The following is a 25,915-nucleotide window of genomic DNA, read 5'->3' as shown; positions in this document are numbered from 1 at the left end:
GCGCTGTGCAGCAGTTTTTCATGTCTGGTCAGTATTATACTGTGTGGCGGTTCCCACGTGGTCGGTTTAGCGCTGTGCAGCAGTTTTTTATGTCTGGTCAGTATTATACTGTGCGGCGGTTCCCACGTGGTCGGTTTAGCGCTGTGCAGCAGTTTTTTATGTCTGGTCAGTATTATACTGTGTGGCGGTTACCACGTGGTCAGTTTAGCGCTGTGCAGCAGTTTTTTATGTCTGGTCAGTATTATACTGTGCGGCGGTTCCCACGTGGTCGGTTTAGCGCTGTGCAGCAGTTTTTTATGTCTGGTCAGTATTATGCTGTGCGGCGGTTCCCACGTGGTCGGTTTAGCACTGTGCAGCAGTTTTTTATGTCTGGTCAGTATAATGCTGTGCAGCGGTTCCCACGTGGTCGGTTTAGCGCTGTGCAGCAGTTTTTTATGTCTGGTCAGTATAATGCTGTGCGGCAGTTTTTTATGTCTGGTCAGTATTATGCTGTGCGGTGGTTCCCACGTGGTCGGTTTAGCGCTGTGCAGCAGTTTTTTATGTCTGGTCGGTATAATGCTGTGCGGTGGTTCCCACGTGGTCGGTTTAGCGATGTGCAGCAGTTTTTTATGTCTGGTCGGTATAATGCTGTGCGGTGGTTCCCACGTGGTCGGTTTAGCACTGTGCAGCAGTTTTTTATGTCTGGTCGGTATTATGCTGTGCGGCGGTTCCCACGTGGTCGGTTTAGCACTGTGCAGCAGTTTTTTATGTCTGGTCAGTATTATACTGTGTGGCGGTTCCCACGTGGTCGGTTTAGCGCTGTCCGGTGACCTGTATTATGTTCGGTCTCTTGACTCCTCTCCATCTTGTCTCTTCCCTCAGGTTCTGCAATGAGAACAGCCCCTGTCCGGTCCCCATATTCTGGTCTTTATGGGGTTCATGGAGCAAATGCAGTGCAGACTGCGGAGGGGGCGTCCACTCCAGACAGCGCACCTGTGAGAACGGGAACACCTGCCCCGGCTGCGCTCAGGTAATTCTCGCCCCCTCACCCTACAGCCTAAATGAACAAAAGCAATGTTGCTCTCAGTCAGTTTTGCTTCTCGTGGTGGAGGCCATTTTTAGGGACAGATGTTCTTCTCTTCCTAGTCGCAATGCCGCAGTGATGTCATCAGGTGCTTGCAGCACGATGGCGGTTTGCGATGTTTTGTGCGCTCACATCACGCTCAGAAATCTTTCCTTGCAGGAATTCAGGATCTGTAACTCGGAGGCTTGTCCTGAGGTGCGCAGAAACACTCCTTGGACGCCATGGATGACGGTTAATATCACGCAGGGCGGAGCTCGTCAGGAACAGAGATTCCGCTACACCTGTCGCGCTCAACTCTCCGACCCCCACGAGCTTCAGTTTGGGAGGAAAAAAACGGAGACGCGATTCTGTCCCAATGATGGTTCTGCGGCCTGCGAGACCGACTGTGAGTGTCAGCACAATATTAACCGCGGGGGATGACGAGACTCATCCTTGTGCAGATTAAAAAGTTCTTGAACTTTCTGCCTTTGCTTGCTGTCAGTGAATGGGAACACTAATTTTATACAATAAGAAGCCTTCCTGATCTAACACTTGTCATAGCTGAGTGTTTGTTACAATGTATCCAGTCTAGACAGGGCTCTGTGAGTAATGCCATGATAATAGTCGCCTCTAAATAAAGTTATTTTTTACTGCAGCTCTGGTGGACGACATGATGCGGAGCGGGAAGTCCCCGGCGCGTATTGTCAGCGGTGGATGGAGTCCGTGGGGCCCGTGGTCGGCCTGTTCTCGGGACTGTGAATTAGGATTCCGCTCTAGAAGAAGAACTTGCAGTAATCCGGAACCTCGGAACGGTGGTCAACCCTGCATGGGGTCTGCCACAGAGTTCCAGGATTGTAACCCACAGCTTTGCCCAGGTGAGGACCCCCCCCAGTACACAGATGGTCCATAGTAACATCGGCAGTAATGCCCCCGCTCGTTCACTCGGGTCTAACAAAACGTTATTTTGCATGTGGCCTCTGGGGGCGCTGTTTGACTCTTACCTCATAACACATTCTAATCCGCATAGTCCTAGACGTGATTTGGGAGTCCTTCCCCTTTAAATATTCCATTCAGGAAATAAATGAATTGTGATGTGGATGATTCTGCCCCCTGCAGGATGTAAGAGACTCTACACTTAACATTAACCCTTTGAAAGCAGCCGAATAACAAAAGAGGGTTGGATTCATAAAGTGTCAAAGTGGTTATTCCAGTTTCAAAACGTTATCACTAGTGTTGAGCGAACTTCTGTTTTAAGTTCGGCGTCTAAAGTTCGGCTTCCGGTTAGCGGAGAATCCCGATATGGATTCCGAATTTCGTTGTGGTCCGTGGTAGCGGAATCAATGATTGGCCATTATTGATTCCGCTACCACGGACCACAACGGAATTCGGAATCCATATCGGGATTCTTCGCTAACCGGAAGCCGAACTTTAGACGCCGAACTTAAAACAGAAGTTCGCTCAACACTAGTTATCACTTATCCACAGGTTAGAGAATAACTATTAGATTGGCGTGGGTCCTATTACTGGGACCTCCAACAATTACAAGAATGGGGGCCCCAAACCCTGTGGAGCCCCCTGAAATGAACGGAGCGGCCGGTTGGAATTGCACGTCTCAACCGGGCCGTCTCCGGAGCTCCCATAGAAATGAATGGACACGCGTTTCCAACCAGCCGCTCCGTTCATTTCAGGGGGCTCCACAGGGTACGGGGTCCCTGTTCTTATGATCAGTGGGGGTCTGATAGTTATCTGTGGATAGGGGATCACATAATTGGGCTCTGTACGTGACATCGATCTCTGTGGTCGCGCTCTGCTCATTAGTGAATACAGACTCTCCCGGCTCCGCTTTATGTCGCGCCGCCTCCCATCGTCCCCGGTAGTATAATCTTTACGAGGAGTCTGACTGAAAGTGAACGTGAGGCAAACACAATTACGTCTTAATTGAAAACAACAAGGTGCTTTCTGCTGCTCGGCGCGGCTTTATGGGGTAATTGTTTTCTTGCCGTCATAATCTCAGGCTTTATTCCCCCGTAAACTGCGCCGGATCCGGCAATGAATAATAAAAACGGCATCGGCACCAGCAATAAATAGGTTTTATACAGGTGCTTGGGCTAAAGCCTGCTTTACTTTTACTGCGTTCCTCTAGCACTGACCCTATAACCCGTGCAGGGACCAGGCTGGGCTGCAGAGCTCACAATCTATTTTGACGTAGCGTTGTGCTATGTGGTAACATGATTGGGCAGGTAAAAGCGCCACCTACTGGAGAAGGTTTGGAAGAAAATAGGTTTTTACATCGGGTCCCCCCTGAGGTCGCGTTTCGCTGCTGAAGACTTTTCCATATTTTCTGATGGATTCAAATTTCAGGATTTTGGAAAAAATCACTTAGCGATCATTGTTAAAGTCACAAAATCGCCAGATTTTATTATTTTTTATTACAAACATTGTTCATGTTCAGAAATACTGAATATGAGTGTTTGTTAAAGGGTCTGTCCAGTCTTTTGCATTTCAATTTCTTACCCCTTTCCGGATCTGTGATTGCTGTCAGGGAATAGGAGCAGCCTTGTTTACATCTAGAGGCTGAAAACCTGAACAACTACATCTGAGAGTAGAGGGTTTGTTACAGTGTTTCTGTGGAGGTACAAGCTATCAGCCCGGAGTAAGACTTCTCAAGGAGCCCCAGCACATTGGAGTCAATGTAAGGAATTGTTGCGATTGTTACATTTGGGTATTGTGAAGCCATTGATGGATCCGATTTTGCTTCTAGGGGGGAGTTTTTCTACTTCTCTGGATTCCAGCTTCTTTGGAATTAAACACATTGGCGTCTGCCTGTTAAATATGCAGGACCAGGCCGACATGAGAGATGCATTTAATTAACACTGTTACTTGATTATGTTAATTTTTTATACACAGAAGTTTATAAATAGTTTGCTAAATAAATTGTATATAATGTTCTGTAAAATCTCAATAACTCTGCATGAGCAGAGAAGCGTTTCCCCCGTGATCTATATACAGCTTCACACTGACCGGCACCACGAGCCAGTGCTCTGTCGGCCCCCCCTTACACCTCATCTTAAGTGATTAAAGGTTTAACATCCTCTGAATCAACCACTTCAGATTACATTAATCACCTTAGTGGACATATAGCCCAGTACTCACCCACCTCCTCCAAAAATGAATGACTGGTAAAGAACTGTCAGTATACAGTATATATGCTGACTGTCCCTTCCATTATCACTCAGACTGGAGCACAGATTTCATGTTCTCTTTTCCCTGTCCTGTGCCAAGTACTAAGAGATGTCTGACTCCAAGAAGGGAAAAGAAAGTCAACATTTCTACATCTTAAAGGGTCACTGCTCCTACATCTGCTTGGGAACCAAAACTTTACACTGACATCAACTACTAAAGTATAAATACTATATTTAACACTGCACTGTATGTGCCAGAATACAACTACTATAATACTTCCCCTATGTACAAGAATATAACTACTATAATACTGCTCCTATGTACAAGAATATAACTACTATAATACTGCCTCCTATGTACAAGAATATAACTACTATAATACTGCTCCTATGTACAAGAATATAACTACTATAATACTGCCTCCTATACACAAGAATATAACTACTATAATACTGCCTCCTATGTACAAGAATATAACTACTATAATACTGCTCCTATATACAAGAATATAACTACTATAATACTGCCCCTATGTACAAGAATACAACTACTATAATACTTCCCCTATGTACAAGAATATAACTACTATAATACTGCTCCTATGTACAAGAATATAACTACTATAATACTGCTCCTATGTACAAGAATATAACTACTATAATACTGCTCCTATGTACAAGAATATAACTACTATAATACTGCTCCTATGTACAAGAATATAACTACAATAATACTGCTCCTATGTACAAGAATATAACTACTGTAATACTGCCTTCTATGTACAAGAATATAACTACTATAATACTGCTCCTATGTACAAGAATATAACTACTATAATACTGCCCCTATGTACAAGAATATAACTACTATAATACTGCTCCTATGTACAAGAATCTAACTACTATAATACTGCCTCCTATGTACAAGAATATAACTACTATAATACTGCCTCCTATGTACAAGAATATAACTACTATAATACTGCCTCCTATGTACAAGAATATAACCTACTATAATACTGCCTCCTATGTACAAGAATATAACTACTATAATACTGCTCCTATGTACAAGAATATAACTACTATAATACTGCCTCCTATGTACAGGAATATAACTACTATAATACTGCTCCTATGTACAAGAATATAACTACTATAATACTGCTCCTATGTACAAGAATATAACTACTATAATACTGCCTCCTATGTACACGAATATAACTACTATAATACTGCTCCTATGTACAAGAATATAACTACTATAATACTGCCTCCTATGTACAAGAATATAACTACTATAATACTGCCTCCTATGTACAAGAATATAACTACTATAATACTGCTCCTATGTACAGGAATATAACTACTATAATACTGCTTCTATGTACAAGAATATAACTACTGATACTGCTCCTATGTACAAGAATATAACTACTATAATACTGCTTCCTATGTACAAGAATATAACTACTATAATACTGCTCCTATGTACAAGAATATAACTGCTATAATACTGCTCCTATGTACAAGAATATAACTACTATAATACTGCCTCCTATATACAAGAATATAACTACTATAATACTGCTCCTATGTACAAGAATATAACTACTATAATACTGCCTCCTATGTACAAGAATATAACTACTATAATACTGCTCCTATGTACAAGAATATAACTACTAAAATACTGCTCCTATGTACAAGAATATAACTACTATAATACTGCTCCTATGTACAAGAATATAACTACTATAATACTGCCTCCTATGTACAAGAATATAACTACTATAATACTGCTTCCTATGTACAAGAGTATAATACTATAATACTGCTCCTATGTACAAGAATATAACTACTATAATACTGCTCCTATGTACAAGAATATAACTACTATAATACCGCTCCTATGTACAAGAATATAAATACTATAATAACTGCTCCTATGTACAAGAATATAACTACTATAATACGCTCCTATGTACAAGAATATAACTACATAATACTGCTCCTATGTACCAAGAATATAACTACTATAATACTGCTCCTATGTACAAGAATATAACTACTATAATACTGCCTCCTATGTACAAGAATATAACTACTATAATACTGCTCCTATGTACAAGAATATAACTGATATAATACTAATACTGCTCCTATATACAAGAATATAACTACTATAATACCGCTCCTATGTACAAGAATATAACTACTATAATACTGCCTCCTATGTACAAGAATATAAACTACTATAATACTGCTCCTATGTACAAGAATATAATACTATAATACTGCTCCTATGTACAAGAATATAACTACTATAATACTGCTCCTATGTACAAGAATATAACGACTATAATACTGCCTCCTATGTACAAGAATATAACTACTATAATACTGCTCCTATGTACAAGAATATAACTGCTATAATACTGCTCCTATGTACAAGAATATAACTACTATAATACTGCCTCTTATATACAAGAATATAACTACTATAATACTGCTCCTATGTACAAGAATATAACTACTATAATACTGCCTCCTATGTACAAGAATAGAACTACTATAATACTGCCTCCTATGTACAAGAATATAACTACTATAATACTGCTCCTATGTACACAAGAATATAACTACTATAATACTGCTCCTATGTACAAGAATATAACTACTATAATAACGCTCCTATGTACAAGAATATAACTACTATAATACTGCTCCTATGTACAAGAATATAACTACTATAATACTGCCTCCTATGTACAGGAATATAACTACTATAATACTGCTCCTATGTACAAGAATATAACTACTATAATACTGCTCCTATGTACAAGAATATAACTGCTATAATACCGCTCCTTATACACAAGAATATAACTACGATAATGCTGCTCCTTATAGATAGGAATGTATCTAGCCCTTTGCCCTGTCAGACTATATGATAGGCAGCTTGAGAACGTCCTGACATTTGCACACGTTGCGGAGTCTTGTATCTGTCAGTGATATTTCCTATTTTTGGTCCATTTTATGTTGAGAGTTTGACGTGTACATTTTGGTTTTTGGCAGCTCTCTGAATCTTTCACTTTCTGCTCAGAACATTCCCTGATTATCTTTATTCTCTGCTTTGACCTTTGTGTCCTTTTTATGTTGCAGTGAAGGGTTCGTGGTCATGTTGGTCATCATGGACGCAGTGTTCTGCCACATGTGGCGGTGGAATTACCAGCGCACACGTACCTGCACCAACCCTGCCCCATCTAATGGTGGTGACATCTGCATTGGTCTGCACACAGAGGAGCGCTGTGTAATACTTACCGTCTGTAAAGGTATGGATCATATTGAGATGACCCCTTGTGCCCCCTGTAAACACCGTTTGTAGCAGTTTATCGCTCATTGTCTACACTTTGTATGGTTTATAGATCCTGCAGCAGCTCTTGAGGTGGAACACTTTCTAGCAGGGGCCCTGGGCACTGCGTCCGCGCTGAGGTCCAGGAGCTTCGGGCTTCTCCTCTATTTCCATCAGTGTTGCCCTAAAGCTTCATTGATGGGGTCTTAGTTTCAGAACCGTTTTGCATTATTCTTTGTTTGGGTAGAAAATGAACCCGAGCTAAGAATATACCGGGCTTCTAATGAGAAGCGGGAGATGCAGCCGGAATGGCCTCGTCTTCAGCACATGAATTCTGAGTGCAGTCTCGGCATACGGCTCATGTCAGCGGTAATTGCCTGTGCGCTGATTTCCATAGACAGGCTGTATAAACACACACAGGGATTTATTTAACGTGGAGCCCGGCCAGGATATTGCGGTGCGGAGGGGATGTCTCTCCACCCGGTACAACTTGGTTTGCAAACATTTAGTTGGTTTCGGAAGTCGATCAGGATCGCGGTGATTATCCCCTCTGTGAATTTATTTGTGAGCAGACGCGGTGCGATCGGTGCTGATGTCGGGCAGATGCGCCATGAATAATTGATGTGATATCTGGGGATTGAGTGAAGTTGTGGCGGTAAACCTGCGACTGCGCGTACAGCGGTGTGTGATTAGTGCCTAATAACGCGCCAGGTTCCTGTCACATTTTATCTGAGTCTGAATCGGCTGCAGCCCACGGAGGGGTGAACATTAAATGACTACCTGGGGGGATCTGAAGAAGAGACGCCAGTGACTGTCGGCTTCCTCTGCACCTGGAGGGTCCGTGAGAGGGCGAATGATGTGTGGAGGTTATATAGTAGGGTTCATCACAAAGAATTCTGTCCCAGACCCCACAGAAGGTCCCCCGTGCGGGAGCGCGAGGACTGAATCGCTCATTTGTCATTCGGTTTACGTGATGTATTTTTATTTAGTTTACAGGTTGGTAATAAATTCATATTTTAGAAGCTGCTGCCTTAACTCATCCGCTGATGCCTGACTCTGCAAGTTATGTTAATCGAATTCAGGGTGTCAGGGAGCTGCCATGACGTCTCTGGGGTGGAAGGGGGGTTATTTACATGCCGGGAGCTGGGTTTCCTGTGGCATAACTAATCGTCCTCTAACCCTGGCTTGTTCCGTTCCTTCAGCTCGGTGTTACATTGAATCCTCTGAGAAGCCGGTGAAGTCATTGTACATAGGTTGATGGAGATGCTGTGACACTAGAAAGGGTGTACATTGAGCGGGGGGCTCTCCTCCACCCCTAGAGCGGGGGGGCTCTCCTCCACCCCTAGAGCGGGGGGGCTCTCCTCCACCCCTAGAGCGGGGGGTGGGGGGCTCTCCTCCACCCCTAGAGCGGGGGGGGGGCTCTCCTCCACCCCTAGAGCGGGGGGGGGGGGGGGAGGGCTCTCCTCCACCCTAGAGCGGGGGGGGGGGCTCTCCTCCACCCCTAGAGCGGGGGGTGGGGGGCTCTCCTCCACCCCTAGAGCGGGGGGTGGGGGGCTCTCCTCCACCCCTAGAGCGGGGGGGGGGAGGGCTCTCCTCCACCCCTAGAGCGGGGGGGGGGGGCTCTCCCCCACCCCTAGAGCGGGGGGGGGGGCTCTCCTCCACCCCTAGAGCGGGGGGGGGGGGCTCTCCTCCACCCCTAGAGCGGGGGGGGGGGGGCTCTCCTCCCCCCCTAGAGCGGGGGGGGGGGGGCTCTCCTCCACCCCTAGAGCGGGGGGGGGGGCTCTCCTCCACCCCTAGAGCGGGGGGGGGGGGGGCTCTCCCCCACCCCTAGAGCGGGGGGGGGGGGCTCTCTCCACCCCTAGAGCGGGGGGGGGGCTCTCCTCCACCCCTAGAGCGGGTGGGGGGGTGGCTCTCCTCCACCCCTAGAGCGGGGGGGGGGGGCTCTCCTCCACCCCTAGAGCGCGGGGGGGGGGCCTCTCCTCCACCCTAGAGCGCGGGGGGGGGGGGCTCTCCTCCACCCCTAGAGCGCGGGGGGGGGGGGGGGGGGGGGCTCTCCCCCCCCCCTAGGGCGGGGGGGGGGCCTCTCCCTCCACCCCTAAAGCGGGGGGGGGGGGCTCTCCTCCACCCCTAGAGCGGGGGGGGGGGGGCTCTCCTCCACCCCTAGAGCGTGGGGGGGGGGGGGGGCCTCCTCCACCCCTAGAGGCGCGGGGGGGGGTGGCTCTCCTCCACCCCTAGAGCGGGGGGGGGGGGCTCCTCCTCCACCCCTAGAGCGCGGGGGGGGGGCTCTCCTCCACCCCTAGAGCGCGGGGGGGGGGGGCTCTCCTCCCCCCCTAGAGCGCGGGGGGGGGGGGGGGGGGGGGGCTCTCCTCCACCCCTAGAGCGGGGGGGGGGCTCTCCTCCACCCCTAAAGCGGGGGGGGGGGGCTCTCCTCCACCCCTAGAGCGGGGGGGGGGGGGGCTCTCCTCCCCCCCTAGAGCGCGGGGGGGGGGGGGCTCTCCTCCACCCCTAGAGCGCGGGGGGGGGTGGCTCTCCTCCACCCCTAGAGCGGGGGGGGGGGCTCTCCCCCACCCCTAGAGCGCGGGGGGGGGGGCTCTCCTCCACCCCTAGAGCGGGGGGGGGGGGCTCTCCTCCACCCCTAGAGCAGGGGGGAACTCCTCCACCCCTAGAGCGGGAGGAACTCTAGAGCTAAGTCAGTATTGGGTTAAACAGCTGGTTTTGGTTCCGGCCATGGCACGATACCTTACCAGTATGGGCTTGTAGAGGTTTTGATCCATAGACTTCTGTAGGTGTATACAATGTATCTCTACACTGCATGCAGAATTATTAGGCAAATGAGTATTTTGACCACATCATCCTCTTTATGCATGTTGTCTTACTCCAAGCTGTATAGGCTCGAAAGCCTACTACCAATTAAGCATATTAGGTGATGTGCATCTCTGTAATGAGAAGGGGTGTGGTCTAATGACATCAACACCCTATATCAGGTGTTTCCTTTGGAAAAATGGGTCAAAAGAAGGACTTGACAGGCTCAGAAAAGTCAAAAATAGTGAGATATCTTGCAGAGGGATGCAGCACTCTTAAAATTGCAAAGCTTCTGAAGCGTGATCATCGAACAATCAAGCGTTTCATTCAAAATAGTCAACAGGGTCGCAAGAAGCGTGTGGAAAAACCAAGGCGCAAAATAACTGCCCATGAACTGAGAAAAGTCAAGCGTGCAGCTGCCAAGATGCCACTTGCCACCAGTTTGGCCATATTTCAGAGCTGCAACATCACTGGAGTGCCCAAAAGCACAAGGTGTGCAATACTCAGAGACATGGCCAAGGTAAGAAAGGCTGAAAGACGACCACCACTGAACAAGACACACAAGCTGAAACGTCAAGACTGGGCAAGAAATATCTCAAGACTGATTTTTCTAAGGTTTTATGGACTGATGAAATGAGAGTGAGTCTTGATGGGCCAGATGGATGGGCCCGTGGCTGGATTGGTAAAGGGCAGAGAGCTCCAGTCCGACTCAGACGCCAGCAAGGTGGAGGTGGAGTACTGGTTTGGGCTTGGTATCATCAAAGATGAGCTTGTGGGCCTTTTCGGGTTGAGGATGGAGTCAAGCTCAACTCCCAGTCCTACTGCCAGTTTCTGGAAGACACCTTCTTCAAGCAGTGGTACAGGAAGAAGTCTGCATCCTTCAAGAAAAACATGATTTTCATGCAGGACAATGCTCCATCACACGCGTCCAAGTACTCCACAGCGTGGCTGGCAAGAAAGGGTATAAAAAGAAGAAAATCTAATGACATGGCCTCCTTGTTCACCTGATCTGAACCCCATTGAGAACCTGTGGTCCATCATCAAATGTGAGATTTACAAGGAGGGGAAAACAGTACACCTCTCTGAACAGTGTCTGGGAGGCTGTGGTTGCTGCTGCACAGCAATGTTGATGGTGAACAGATCAAAACACTGACAGAATCCATGGATGGCAGGCTTTTGAGTGTCCTTGCAAAGAAAGGTGGCTATATTGGTCACTGATTTGTTTTTGAATGTCAGAAATGTATATTTGTGAATGTTGAGATGTTATATTGGTTTCACTAGTAAAAATAAATAATTGAAATGGGTATATATTTGTTTTTTGTTAAGTTGCCTAATAATTATGCACAGTAATAGTCACCTGCACACACAGATATCCCCCTAAAATAGCTAAAACTAAAAACAAACTAAAAACTACTTCCAAAAATATTCAGCTTTGATATTAATGAGTTTTTTGGGTTCATTGAGAACATGGTTGTTGTTCAATAATAAAATTAATCCTCAAAAATACAACTTGCCTAATAATTCTGCACTCCCTGTAGATATCCACCTAGAAGCTGTGTTGCCTCAGTCACTGTCTGTGCTGACATTTTGGTGGAGCAGATGTACGAGGATGTGATGACCTGTTTGGTTTCTTTGCTGCAGGTGGTTGGGCAGAGTGGTCCGAATGGAGCATGTGTCATGAAGATGGAACACAATATAGAAACCGCTACTGTGACATACACGACCCTGGACCCACACAGTGTGTTGGAAACAGCACTCAATACAGAGACTGTATATACAATGAGATTCCAGGTAGGCCTTAAACCTCCGCTCCGCTGACATTAATGATCCGGTGTCATTCTGCTGGAATTCCCTCAAATATACAAGGAGTAGTCACCCTGATATTTTAAAGGGTCGCATCATTTTCCTGCAGATGGTGGGTTTCATACGTTCTTAGCAGTTCTCCTTCTTTCTATTTGCAGTCATTCTGCCAGCCTCAAGCATTGATGAAAGTAAAGAGTGTGGAGGTAAGTGAAACCTGTTTGACGGGCATCATGTCCTATTGTGTGAGCGATGGGCACTCGGTGCACGTTATTAAGGTACTGTGTGGATGTCGCATCGTTGACGAGCCTTTTCATGTTTCCTACAGGTTTCAGCCTTATTCATCTGATAGCCACTGGTGTGTCTTGTTTCTTTGGCTCCAGCCTCTTGACATTTGTAATCTACGTTTATTGCCAACGGTGCCAGAGACAGTCCCAGGAGTCCACCGTGATTCACCCTGCAACCCCCAACCATCTCCACTACAAGGGAAACTCTACTCCGAAAAATGAGAAATATACTCCCATGGAGTTCAAGGTAGGTGTCTCTGCACTGGGGGGAGAGGTGCATGTCATCCAGCATGGGTCATGTACATAATGTGAGAAGGGTTGATGTGGAGAAGGTGGGAAGTGAATGGGACTGGTTGGAGCATGCTGATGGAGATGTTCAATGATTGCATGCTGTGTCATCCAGTCATATCTGTGAGTAAAGCCTGGAGTACACCTGCAGAATCCTCTTGCAGTGTAATACTGCCTCTGATTGCCCGATGAACAAGCAAATGCTCGATGATTGGACAATCCAAATCTTTTGACATGTTAAAAAATAATTGTTTGAAGGCGGCAAATCGTGGTGTCTAATAATGACCTGCCGTCGGCAAACCACTAGACAGTGTGGGGATGAGTGAAGGCTTGGTGATCGCTCCTCCCCATGCTGCGGAGGAGATTGCTGCATGTAATAGCAGCGGTCTCCTCCACTAGTGAGCAGGTGATCCCTCCCGACAGTCATCTGCCACATCGGGCTGTCTAATACAGCCCTTAACCCTTCACCTCGAATCGAACCCCGCCAGAAAATCCAGTCCTATCTGTTCAGGTCGTCTTCCCACAGTCTTGTCTGATAATGACCCATTAGTCCTATAGTATGTTTCTGGAGGCAGTAAAGTGGGAGGGGAACCTCATTCAGATCCCGTTAACGCTCGGGTTCTGACGCCGGCTCCTCTTCGCTTCTTGGAGAGACAAGAATTAATGTTTGGTTCTCGCTAACCTGCCACAGAAATAAATCAGCCCCGCTGCCTCCTGTTAGGGCTATTGATCCGGTCACTTTGATTTAATTTTATGGAGTCTTGTAAGAAGCCTCTTTAGACAGTGAAGCTGAACTCTTCGGAGGCCGTTACTGGCACTGACCGTTCTTGACCCGGTGGAGGGAGCTTAGTCCATCGTCAGCTGGGAGCAATGGGGGAGTCCAGTGCTCTGAAGGGCCCTTTACACCGGCTGAGAATCGCACAGGTTATCGCTGACAAGCGTTCATAGTAATGCTTGTTGAAGCGATGATCTGGTGGTGTAAACGCTCGTTCATCAGGTAAGGCTACTTTCACACTTGATTTTGTGCGGATCCATCATGGATCTGCAAAAACGGATCAGTTACAATAATACAACCGCATGCATCCATCATGAACGGATCCATTTGTATTATCTGTAACATAGCCAAGAGGGATCGTCATTAACTCCATTGAAAGTCAATCGGAGACGGATCCGTTTTCTATTGTGCCAGATTGAGTCAGAGAAAACGGATTCGTCCCCATTGACTTAAATTGTGTGTCAGAACGGATCAGTTTGGCTTAGTTTTTTCAAGCAGACACCAAAATGCTGCAAGCGGAGTGGAGACGGATCGGAGGCAAACTGAGGCATTCTAGTCTTCCTCCGTCATTGCTCAGTCTCAAACTTTAGTAACTTATCCTTCCCACTTTCTGACCACAATCTTCTTTCATTTACCATAAAGACCTCTCACTCTTCTCATGACAATCCTACTTTTCACACTTACAGAAACCTACACATCATTAACTGCCAGCAACCCATTAACACCCTACAACTAGCTCTTACCCCAATCACTTCCCTCCCCTGTCCAGACTTGGCTGCCAATCATTACAACCAGACCCTCAAAACCCCCCTAGATGAAGCAGCTCCAATATCAGTCCGACCCTCTCGACACAGAACATGGCAGCCCTGGCACACACCTGAAACACGTTTTCTCCAGCGCTGCTCCAGATGTGCAGAACTCTTATGGAGAAAATCGCGAATACCAGCAGACTTCCTCTATTATAAATTTATGCTCAAAACATACAATTCGGCTCTCAACATTGCCAAACAAAAGTACTTCACCTCTCATCTCCTCACTCTCAAATAACCCAAAACGACTCTTTGACACTTTTCATTCCCTTCTAAGCCCTAAAGTTCCAGAACCTGTCACTGACCTCTGCTCTGATGGCATGGCCACTTACTTCAGAGACAAAATTGGCAGTATCCGGCAGGAAATGATCTCTCAGTCGCCAAATAATTTCAATCCTCCTCCCTCCCATTCCTCCACATGCTCTCTCTCCTTTTTTTGACCCTATAACAGAGGAAGAAGTCTCCAGGCTTCTCTCTTCTTCTCGACCCACGACCTGTAGCAGTGATCCTATTCCATCACACCTCCTCCAGTCCCTCTCCCCGGCTGTCATCACTCACCTAACTACAATTTTTAAACTCTCTCTCTCTTCTGGTATCTTCCCCTCCTCTTTCAAACACTTTATTATCACCCCACTACGAAAGAAACCATCTCTTGACCCGACCTGTGCTGCTAACTACCGACCTGTTTCTAACCTCCCCTTCATCTCTAAACTCCTTGAACGTCTTGTCTACTCTCGCTTAATAAGCTATCTCTCTGCAAACTCTCTTCTTGACTTCTTACAATCTGCCTTCCGTCCTCTTTACTCTACAGAAACTGCCCTTACTAAAGTGTCTAACGATCTCCTAACAGCAAAAAGAAATGGTGACTATTCTCTACTGATTCTGCTGGATCTCTCTGCAGCGTTCGATACTGTAGACCATAAACCCCTCCTCACCATGCTCCACTCAATTGGCCTTAAGGACACTGCTCTCTCTTGGTTCTCTTCCTATCTCTCTGGTCGCTCCTTTAGTCTATCATTCGCTGACTCTTCTTCTTCTCCTCTTCCTCTTGAGGTTGGTGTTCCTCAGGGCTCAGTACTAGGTCCTCTACTCTTCTCCCTCTATACAGCCCCCATCGGACAGACTATCAGTAGATTTGGCTTTCGATACCATCTCTACGCTGACGACACCCAACTATACACTTTGTCCCCTGACATCACCCCTGCTTTACTCCAAAACCCCAGTAATTGACTGGCAGCTGTCTCTAACATCATGTCCTCTCTATATCTAAAACTGAACCTCTCAAAAACTGAACTTCTTGTCTTTCCCCCATCTACTAACTCACCTAAACTTGATATTTCAATTTTCGGTCTGCAGCACTATCATAACTCCTGTGCAACATGCCCGCTGTCTTGGTGCCACATTTGACTCTGATCTTTCCTTTGCTCCCCATATTCAATCACTTACACGCTCTTATCGTCTGCACCTCAAGAATATCGCCAGAATCCGCCCTTTTCTTACGGTGGAAATGGCAAAAACTCTTGTTGTTGCCTTGATTCATTCTCGTCTTGACTACTGCAACGCATTACTAATCGGTCTCCCTCTCACTAAACTCTCCCCCTTCAGTCTGTCCTAAATGCTGCAGCCAGGCTCATCTATCCATCCAACCGCTACACTGATGCCACTAGCCTGTGCCAGTCACTTCACTGGTTGCCCATCCACCACAGAATACAGTTCAAACTTCTCACCCTCACCCACAAAGGTCTCCCCAGTGCTGCACCTCCATACATCTCCTCCCTCATCTCCATCTACCACCCTACTCCTGCTCTCCACAGTGCTGCACCTCCATACATCTCCTCCCTCATCTCCATCTACCACCCTACTCCTGCTCTCCACAGTGCTGCACCTCCATACATCTCCTCCTCATCTCCATCTACCACCCTACTCCTGCTCTCCACAGTGCTGCACCTCCATACATCTCCTCCCTCATCTCCATCTACCACCCTACTCCTGCTCTCCACAGTGCTGCACCTCCATACATCTCCTCCCTCATCTCCATCTACCACCCTACTCCTGCTCTCCACAGTGCTGCACTTCCATACATCTCCTCCCTCATCTCCATCTACCACCCTACTCCTGCTCTCCACAGTGCTGCACCTCCATACATCTCCTCCCTCATCTCCATCTACCACCCTACTCCTGCTCTCCACAGTGCTGCACCTCCATACATCTCCTCCCTCATCTCCATCTACCACCCTACTCCTGCTCTCCACAGTGCTGCACCTCCATACATCTCCTCCCTCATCTCCATCTACCACCCTACTCCTGCTCTCCACAGTGCTGCACCTCCATACATCTCCTCCCTCATCTCCATCTACCACCCTACTCCTGCTCTCCACAGTGCTGCACCTCCATACATCTCCTCCATCATCTCCATCTACCACCCTACTCCTGCTCTCCACAGTGCTGCACCTCCATACATCTCCTCCCTCATCTCCATCTACCACCCTACTCCTGCTCTCCACAGTGCTGCACCTCCATACATCTCCTCCCTCATCTCCATCTACCACCCTACTCCTGCTCTCCACAGTGCTGCACCTCCATACATCTCCTTCTCATCTCCATCTACCACCCTACTCCTGCTCTCCACAGTGCTGCACCTCCATACATCTCCTCCCTCATCTCCATCTACACCCTACTCCTGCTCTCCACAGTGCTGCACCTCCATACATCTCCTCCCTCATCTCCATCTACCACCCTACTCCTGCTCTCCACAGTGCTGCACTTCCATACATCTCCTCCCTCATCTCCATCTACCACCCTACTCCTGCTCTCCACAGTGCTGTACCTCCATACATTTCCTCCCTCATCTCCATCTACCACCCTACTCCTGCTCTCCACAGTGCTGCACCTCCATACATCTCCTCCCTCATCTCCATCTACCACCCTACTCCTGCTCTCCACAGTGCTGCACCTCCATACATCTCCTCCCTCATCTCCATCTACCACCCTACTCCTGTTCTCCGTTCTGTTAGCGACCTACGATTAATAACCTCCATAATTTGTACCTCTCACTCCCATCTTCAAGACTTTTCTCAAGCTGCACCTACTCTCCGGGATACTCTGCCCCGGAATACTAGGTCAATTCACAACTTCCCTACCTTCAAATCTGCCTTAAAAACACATCTTTTCAGGCAGGCTTATCTAGCTACCTAAAATGACTTTTCCCAGACTAAACCTCTCCCCCACCAACTCCTCTGGCCTAAACTCGATCCTCTAGTAGTCCCAAACCCGAAGCAGATCGGCCGGCACCGCTCCTGTCAGTTCAATAATGGCTCGAATCCTACTTATCACAATCAACTACCTTATGTGTCACCCCCAATTCCTCATAGATTGTAAGCTCTTGTGAGCAGGGCCCTGACTCCTAGTGTTTCAGTTGCATATTAGCCAGTTACTTTTGTTTTCGTAAATGAACCCTATGAATTTGTAAAGCGCTGCGGAATATGGTGGCGCTATATAAATCCGTTTTATTATTATTATTCTGAGCGAATCCTTTTGCATTCAGAATAGATTAGGGCAAAACTGATCTGCTTTGGAAAGCTTGTGAGAGCCCATGACGGATCTCACAAACGGAAAGCCAAAATGCAAGTGTGAAAGTAGCCTAATCCGATCTTCCTGCGCAGGCAAAAATGATTGTTTAGTGGCAGCAGATTATGCCATGTAAACACTGTCTCCTGCCGGCAAACAAGGAGTCAGTATGGAGAAGAGCGATGGCATTAGTGATCACTGCTCCCTATACTGTGGAGGAGATCGCTGCATGAAGCGATCAGCAGATTGTCAGGAAGGAACACTTCCGTCCTGACTATCTGCTGTAATATCTCATGTAAATTGACCTTAAATAGGACCTCTCCCCTCTTCTGACACACCTGGGTTTATAGCCACATTCACTCCCCGTGTAATAACCATTCTGGAGCCTCTATTCCTATGTCTGTATGTTGTGCCGTTCCTTTATTATTTGCACTAGAAGTTATGAATGAATTGCCAGCAGTCTGCAGTAAGGGTAAAGAGGGGAGGTAACCAGTTGGGGGCGTGTCCCTGCACAGACTCACTCTATCCAATCAGTGCTGCCGTTGTCAGACTGTGCAGGGACACGCCCCCAACTGGTTACCTCCCCTCTGTACAAGGTAGAGCCAAAGGAATCGATGCTCCAGAATTGTTACTACATGGGGAATGAATGAAGGAGAGGAGACACAAGATGGCCACAAATCTACAGACATAAAGGCCACGTGAAGGAGGAAGATTTAGAGTTCAAATAAAATCTTAGAGAGTAATCGCTCCACACTGGGATCTTAAAGGGCCGGATCAGTCTGCTGTACAGGAAATAAAGCTAAAGACCAGTCCTGGGACTTTCTAAATATACATTTGTATTCATTGACAGCAAGCTGTTGAGGTACTGAAACACTTGGAGGCAGATTTACTAAGACTGGTGATTCCTACGTCTGTGTTTGTCTAAAAATCCATTAGAGAGATGCAGCAAATTTATCCAGAGGGCTCCTAATAAATTGGGCGCATCTTTGGCAGTCTGTGGCAGAAACTGCAGTCGGTGCCGATGCTCGGCTGTCGTAGATGTGAGCTTATAACTGCTTCCAGCATAAATCTGCTGGGATGTGACTAGCCCCGCCTCCTGCACGAAGCCCCACCCCTTTGAGAAAGAAGCAAAAGGTCACCAGTTATAGGGCAGATATGGCCTGCTCCATCATCTGACTCCTACATCTACATATATGTGCGATGGATTGTGGACCCCATAGTCCCGAGTCATAAAGCAAAGCCCCCGCCCTGGAATTATACAGCGTGTTAGGAAGAAGACCCCTTCTGGTCTCTGTGCATGGCTGCATGTTACTGTGCATGCTCATCACTGTGCATGCTCATCGCTGTCTATGACCTCGCACATAGCACTGCCAGGAACACACGTGACCCTCGTCTGTGGAGTCCATCAGATAGCTTGGGTGATATTTCTACTTCTGTCGGTGTAAGATTCATCCCCGTCAGCGACTCGACATGAATGTCACACCGGTCACCGCCGAGCCTGCAGAGGTTTCATGTAAATGTACCGGTACACGGAGGATGATGGAAGGGTCTGTAATTAGGCGGAGCGGCTCTGTGCAATCCGCGGAGCCGCCAGAGGCTACACGGCGGACACTTCTGTATCATTACTGGGATAATGAGACACATCACACCGGCGTGCCACCGATACAGGTCACACCCCACCAGAGCCAACCTGCCACAACTGTACTCGGTACGCCCTGCAATTCTGTACTATCATTTAATGGCTAAAATCTCTGCTTGCTGTCATTGGATGGGGATTTTCAGTCTGCCACCTGTTACACCCAGCATGCTGCCTTGTAGGCCTTGCTCAGCTCGATGTAATGATACTTTACACTTAGAGATCCGTTGTTTCAGTCTGGAAAAATAAAATACTTTTAATCTATATGCAAATGAGCAGTTAAGTGCCCTAAGGGCGGGTCCAATGCATTCTGTGCACCCGTGCTGCTTCTGCCCGCCCTTCGTCTCCGTCCTGATTGACAGGACCAGGCAAGATGACTGTGCAGGAGCCTGGTCCTGCCAATCAAGCAGAGGGAGGAGCAAGGATGCACAGAGTGGCTTGGGCCCGCCCTCAGTGAAATTAATCGCTCATTTGCATATGGATTAACAGTACTTTTTCTCCAGAATGAAGCAATGGATCGCTAAGCGAACAGTATCATTACATTCAGCTGAGCCGGCCCTACAAGGCAGCGCGAATTTCTTGCTGACGCCCCCCTTTCAGAAATTTCCAATATAGAATTTTAAGTTTTAGTTACAGAATGAAACTAAGGAGGAGATCCATCAGCGTTTTATGGTGGTTTCTAATATCCCCTGTGCTGCCAGGGGAGGCTCCCAAAATAATACAGAACTCCCAGTACAGTCCAGAAAGAGCTCGGTGCGCGCCCCACGCGGGTCACTTCCTGCATGACCCTCATACAACATCAAGAGAAAACGCCGAAGAGGCAGCTCTCGTCTGTGCAAACACTGGTGAGAAAAGCGTGAACCCTGTAATCCATAATCAGCAGACCAGTAGATGCAACGTTTCGGGTTTTAAACTTCAGGCATAAAATTGCTGATGTTAAAGAGAAACGTTGCATCTACTGGTCTGCTGATTATGGATTACAGGGTTCACGTTTTTCTCACCAGTGTTTGCACATACGAGGGCTGATTCTTCTTCCTTTTGTCCTTAGAATGAAATCTGCAGCATCTCCAAGCTGCCTTAGATTTCTGTCATTTGTCCCAAAAAACTGGCGCAAATAAAGATAATGTGTCTGGGCAGCCCCTCCCTGCCCTTGGCGCGTGCCCTCCCTGCCCTCGGCGCGTGCCCTCCCTGCCCTCGGCGCGTGCCCTCCCTGCCCTCGGCGCGTGCCCTCCCTGCCCTCGGCGCGTGCCCTCCCTGCCCTCGGCGCGTGCCCTCCCTGCCCTCGGCGCGTGCCCTCCCTGCCCTCGGCGCGTGCCCTCCCTGCCCTCGGCGCGTGCCCTCCCTGCCCTCGGCGCGCGCCCTCCCTGCGTCCTCTTCAGGAAATACTTGCAACAAAATTTGCAAATGTTTGTGACTTTTTTTACAGCACAAAAGTGGAAGAATGATAAATTCACCCTGAGGCTTCCTGCACACGTTGCAGATTAGGCAAAACCTGCAGCATAATGAATCAGATTACACAAATCTCATGTACAATCTCTTTTTTCTGTGCAGAAACACACAGAATCTGCACAGAAATTAGTCTGGAATTTTGCAAGACGGCCTGTGTGCAGGTAGCCTGATTGTTCCTGCTCTCTGGATCCATGATAGATGTGATATCCACTACAAGGCTAGACCGTGGTGACACCTATCCGTTCTTTGCCCCTCCTGTGCTGCTATCTGTACAAACGTCCATGAACGGGGTTGAATACTGTGGCGACCTCGATTGGATTTTGTACCGTATTTACACTCTACACGTTGGTTCCTGGCAGTTCATCCGTGCAGTAAGCGTGTCCCACTGTGTGTTGCATCATCATCATCCTCTCATATCGCTGCATTCAATGCCCAGAACAGTGACTGTGAACTGTTGCTTGTAGCTGACAGAGGTGACGCACTTAATAACGGGGACACCAGTCCTTGAGATGTGCCAGTGGAGCTGGAGAGCAGGTAAACGCTGTCCCCGGAGAGAACGCCCCATGAAACCAAACATAGCGCATGGGTTTGCTAGTCATACATCACCACAGTCTATCACTAGAGATCAGCGGTGACATCACTGAGAATGCAGCCTATCCATCACTAGAGATCAGCGGTGACATCACTTACAGTGCAGCCCATCCATCACTAGAGATCAGCGGTGACATCACTGAAAATGCTGCCTATCCATCACTAGAGATCAGCGGTGACATCACTGAGAATGCAGCCTATCCATTCACTAGAGATCAGTGGTCAGATTACTGAGAATGCCGCTTATCCATTCAGTAGAGATCAGTGGTGACATCATTTAGAATGCAGCCTATCCATCACTAGAGATCAGCGGTGAAATCACTTAGAATGCAGCCTATCCATTCACTAGAGATCAGCGGTGACATCACTGAGAATGCTGCCTATTATTCACTAGACATCAGCGGTGACATCACTTAAAATGCAGCCTATCCATCACTAGAGATCAGTGGTCAGATTACTGAGAATGCCGCTTATCCATTCAGTAGAGATCAGAGGTGACATCATTTAGAATGCAGCCTATCCATCACTAGAGATCAGCGGTGACATCACTGAGAATGCAGCCTATCACTAGAGATCAGCGGTGACATCACTGAGAATGCAGCATATCCATCACTAGAGATCAGCGGTGACATCACTTAGAATGCAGCCTATTCATTCACTAGAGATCAGCGGTGACATCACTGAGAATGCAGCCTATCACTAGAGATCAGCGGTGACATCACTGAGAATGCAGCATATCCATCACTAGAGATCAGCGGTGACATCACTTAGAATGCAGCCTATCCATTCACTAGAGATCAGCGGTGACAGCACTGAAAATGCTGCCTATCCATCACTAGAGATCAGCGGTGACATCACTGAGAATGCAGCCTATCCATTCACTAGAGATCAGTGGTCAGATTACTGAGAATGCTGCTTATCCATTCAGTAGAGATCAGAGGTGACATCATTTAGAATGCAGACTATCCATCACTAGAGATCAGCGGTGACATCACTGAGAATGCAGCCTATCACTAGAGATCAGCGGTGACATCACTGAGAATGCAGCATATCCATCACTAGAGATCAGCGGTGACATCACTGAGAATGCAGCATATCCATCACTAGAGATCAGCGGTGACATCACTTAGAATGCAGCCTATCCATTCACTAGAGATCAGCGGTGACATCACTGAGAATGCTGCCTATTATTCACTAGACATCAGCGGTGACATCACTTAAAATGCAGCCTATCCATCACTAGAGATCAGCGGTGACATCACTGAGAATGCAGCCTATCACTAGAGATCAGCGGTGACATCACTGAGAATGCAGCATATCCATCACTAGAGATCAGCGGTGACATCACTGAGAATGCAGCATATCCATCACTAGAGATCAGCGGTGACATCACTTAGAATGCAGCCTATCCATTCACTAGAGATCAGCGGTGACATCACTAAGAATGCTGCCTATTATTTACTAGACATCAGCGGTGACATCCCTTAAAATGCAGCCTATCCATCACTAGAGATCAGCGGTGACATCACTGAGAATGCAGCCTATCACTAGAGATCAGCGGTGACATCACTTAGAATGCAGCCTATCCATTCACTAGAGATCAGCGGTGACATCACTAGAGATCAGCGGTGACATCACTGAGAATGCTGCCTATCCATCACTAGAGATCAGCGGTGACATCACTGAGAATGCCGCCTATCCATCACTAGAGATCAGCGGTGACATCACTGAGAATGCCGCCTATCCATCACTAGAGATCAGCGGTGACATCACTGAGAATGCCGCCTGTCCATTCAGTAGACACTAGTGATGTGGTTGATGACCGGGTCTGCTCTCTAGGTATCTAATATCAGTTTCTGACCCCTCTCGGGGGGGATATTTGTTACGATCCAACCAGTCACCGCGCATTTTGTTTGGAGACGATTTGGCGGAGAGGGAACCTGGCGGCTCGTTAATATGTGACAGACGCTCACAGGACCTTTCTCCGCAGGTTATGGGGCTTCTCTTCATCCCTTAGTATAACTTGTAACTCGGCAGAAAATGCACTTTTATCCTTGTTCTCGTCATATGGAGAACGTCCGTCAAGATGCAGGGGCCGGGAAGCAGGACTTGCAGGAGGTTTGCACCGACCTCCTTGAGCTAATTTGCATATGACGAGAACAAGGATAAAAGTGGATTTTCTGCAGACTTAAAAATTATCCAGAGGGATCAAGAGGAGCACCATGACCTGCCGAAAAAGGTCCTGTGGGCGTCACATAAACGAGCCGTCGGGTTCCCTTTAAATTGTGACTTTGCCGAAAATGGAAGCGAACAATTAAAGCAGCAGCAATGACTGTGCCGTCGCCCCGAGCCTTCATATTCTGCTCGCGCCTCCTCTCTCTGTAATTCTACGGTCATTGGGATGAAATAAAAGCTAATGTCCCATTAGATCCAGTGTCGGCCTCCTGTGCGGCCCCGGCCTGTGAGCATCAGAGGGAAGAGGGAAATAAACTCATTATATCAATTTCCAATTTATCTTGTGTGAGGGGAAAATTTCATTTCTGCATCTGAAGCCGCAATCAAATTACATCCTGAATCAAATAAGACGGAACGCCTTCCTCCAGCCAGAAAATAACCCGAGATTCAACACACAAATCATTCCTACCGCAAAAATTCCAAAAAGGTTTATAGAAAAATAATGTAGCCGACATTTGACCAATTTACTTCCAGAAAACTGTAGATAAAGCGGCTGCCCCGAGACCCCCAACATCAGAACCAGTCCCCGCCAAGTCCTCATCCAGGTTTAATGTTTCCTAGCAGATGGAATGTGATAAACGGCCCTGAATGAGTTAATTCTCACCGCTTATGTACAAGACCTCCGAGGGCGCGGATAGTCATGTAGTGGGGGGCGGGTGAGGGGGCTTTTAGGTAGCACTCCCGGCTCTAAATATTTCCTTCTTTATATTTTGCAGACACTCAATAAGAACAATTTGCTTCCCGACGACCGAACCAACTTTTACCCTTTGCAGCAAACGAACGTGTACACAACCACATACTACCCGAGCAGTCTCAGCAAATACGACTTCAGACCAGATTCTTCTCCAGGCAGAACTTTCACCAACAGCTGAGATCCGGCCCGGAATGGGATTCACGTCGTCACACTGAGGTTCCATCTCCTTCCCCCTCTCATGCTCCTTAGACATGGCTCAGCTCATTCTCTGTCACATCTTGAGTTGGGCTAATGGACCTACTGACCCTTCTCTGTGACGTCACACTGGAGTTAGCCCCTAGGACACAGCTAGAGCGGTATCTTCATGGTCGGGAGAGGAGGATAGTCCAAGGCTTCTGTTTACTTGAAGATGAACACGCTGCTTCTGTAGAGATCCTGGAACATATAAACCTGGAGGTTTGCGGAAGCGTTTGGCGTGTTCACTCATGAGGCATTTTTATTTTTTTCATATAAGCAAAGAAAATAACACATTACACTGAATGGCTTTGTTGCTTGCATGACCAGCTCCGACACCTCATCACGGCTGTCGCTCCGTTCTCCTTTGACAGTATTCGGATCATTTCTGGATTGTACCAACAGTCACCTTGCCGATGAAGACTGAACTCGATGAAATGACCTTCTTGTATCTCCAGAAGTTGGATGCTTTCTTGATAGACTATTCTTCGCCGCCTCTAACAAGTGTTGTTGAAGACCCATTAACACCTCCGAAGATGAAGTCCTATCACACCCTGTCTATAGGTGTTCCCAGGTCCGCCATGAGGTCCCTGTAGACCAGACCATGCATAACCTGACCTACAGAAGCGTCGTTAGGTTTTCACCTACAGAGGCAGGACCATCCTGTTCTGACGTCTTGGTAACTTAGATCTATAAAGTGTTTGAGACCGATTCTGGGTTGACCTCTGCCAGCTTGGTCTCTGGCGCCCATGTTCTGTGCACCGTGGTGAGAGGCCGTACAGATGCATCCATAGTATTAATACGGTGGCCAGTTTAGGGACGGTTGTAGTAATAGATGAAGGCAGGACCGGTTGGAACCCCAGATCGGTCGCTGCACTTTCTGATGTAATAACTCGTTTCGATGTACAGAAGAAACTGATCGGTGAACACGTGGGATTTGTTTAAGCCAATTTCTGTTCTTTTCATGGTTACTAGGATTGAGAATGTGTTTTTTTTTTATTGTTAGATTTTTTTATATATAAAAATAACAGGACAAAGAATGTCTAAAGCATCTTGTCTTCCACAATGTATGTCCGACCCAGAAATATCATTTCAAAACTGCCAGAGACGTTTCTGTAAGCCTGGCAGTGAAATGGTTATTCTGGAGATTCCAGCTTTACACATAGCACCGC

At 47.3% G+C, this 25,915-nt stretch overlaps 1 protein-coding gene across 1 annotated transcript in view; it reads left to right on the top strand.

Annotated features, from left to right (window-relative positions):
• The window catches only part of SEMA5B (semaphorin 5B), a 157,514-nt gene extending 132,557 nt beyond the window's left edge, over positions 1 to 24,957 (top strand). Inside the window, 9 exon segments of the mRNA XM_040441569.1 lie at positions 862 to 1,009; positions 1,223 to 1,448; positions 1,699 to 1,917; positions 7,387 to 7,446; positions 7,449 to 7,556; positions 12,020 to 12,169; positions 12,340 to 12,384; positions 12,507 to 12,712; positions 24,532 to 24,957. Coding sequence (XP_040297503.1) covers positions 862 to 1,009; positions 1,223 to 1,448; positions 1,699 to 1,917; positions 7,387 to 7,446; positions 7,449 to 7,556; positions 12,020 to 12,169; positions 12,340 to 12,384; positions 12,507 to 12,712; positions 24,532 to 24,687 — 1,318 coding nt within the window. The 3' untranslated portion in view covers positions 24,688 to 24,957.
• Positions 24,958 to 25,915: the final 958 nt, after the last annotated feature.

Source organism: Bufo bufo, chromosome 7 (assembly GCF_905171765.1).
Source record: "Bufo bufo chromosome 7, aBufBuf1.1, whole genome shotgun sequence".
In the NCBI taxonomy this organism is placed as follows: Eukaryota; Metazoa; Chordata; class Amphibia; order Anura; family Bufonidae; genus Bufo; species Bufo bufo.
This window is presented reverse-complemented; position numbering and strand designations above follow the sequence as displayed.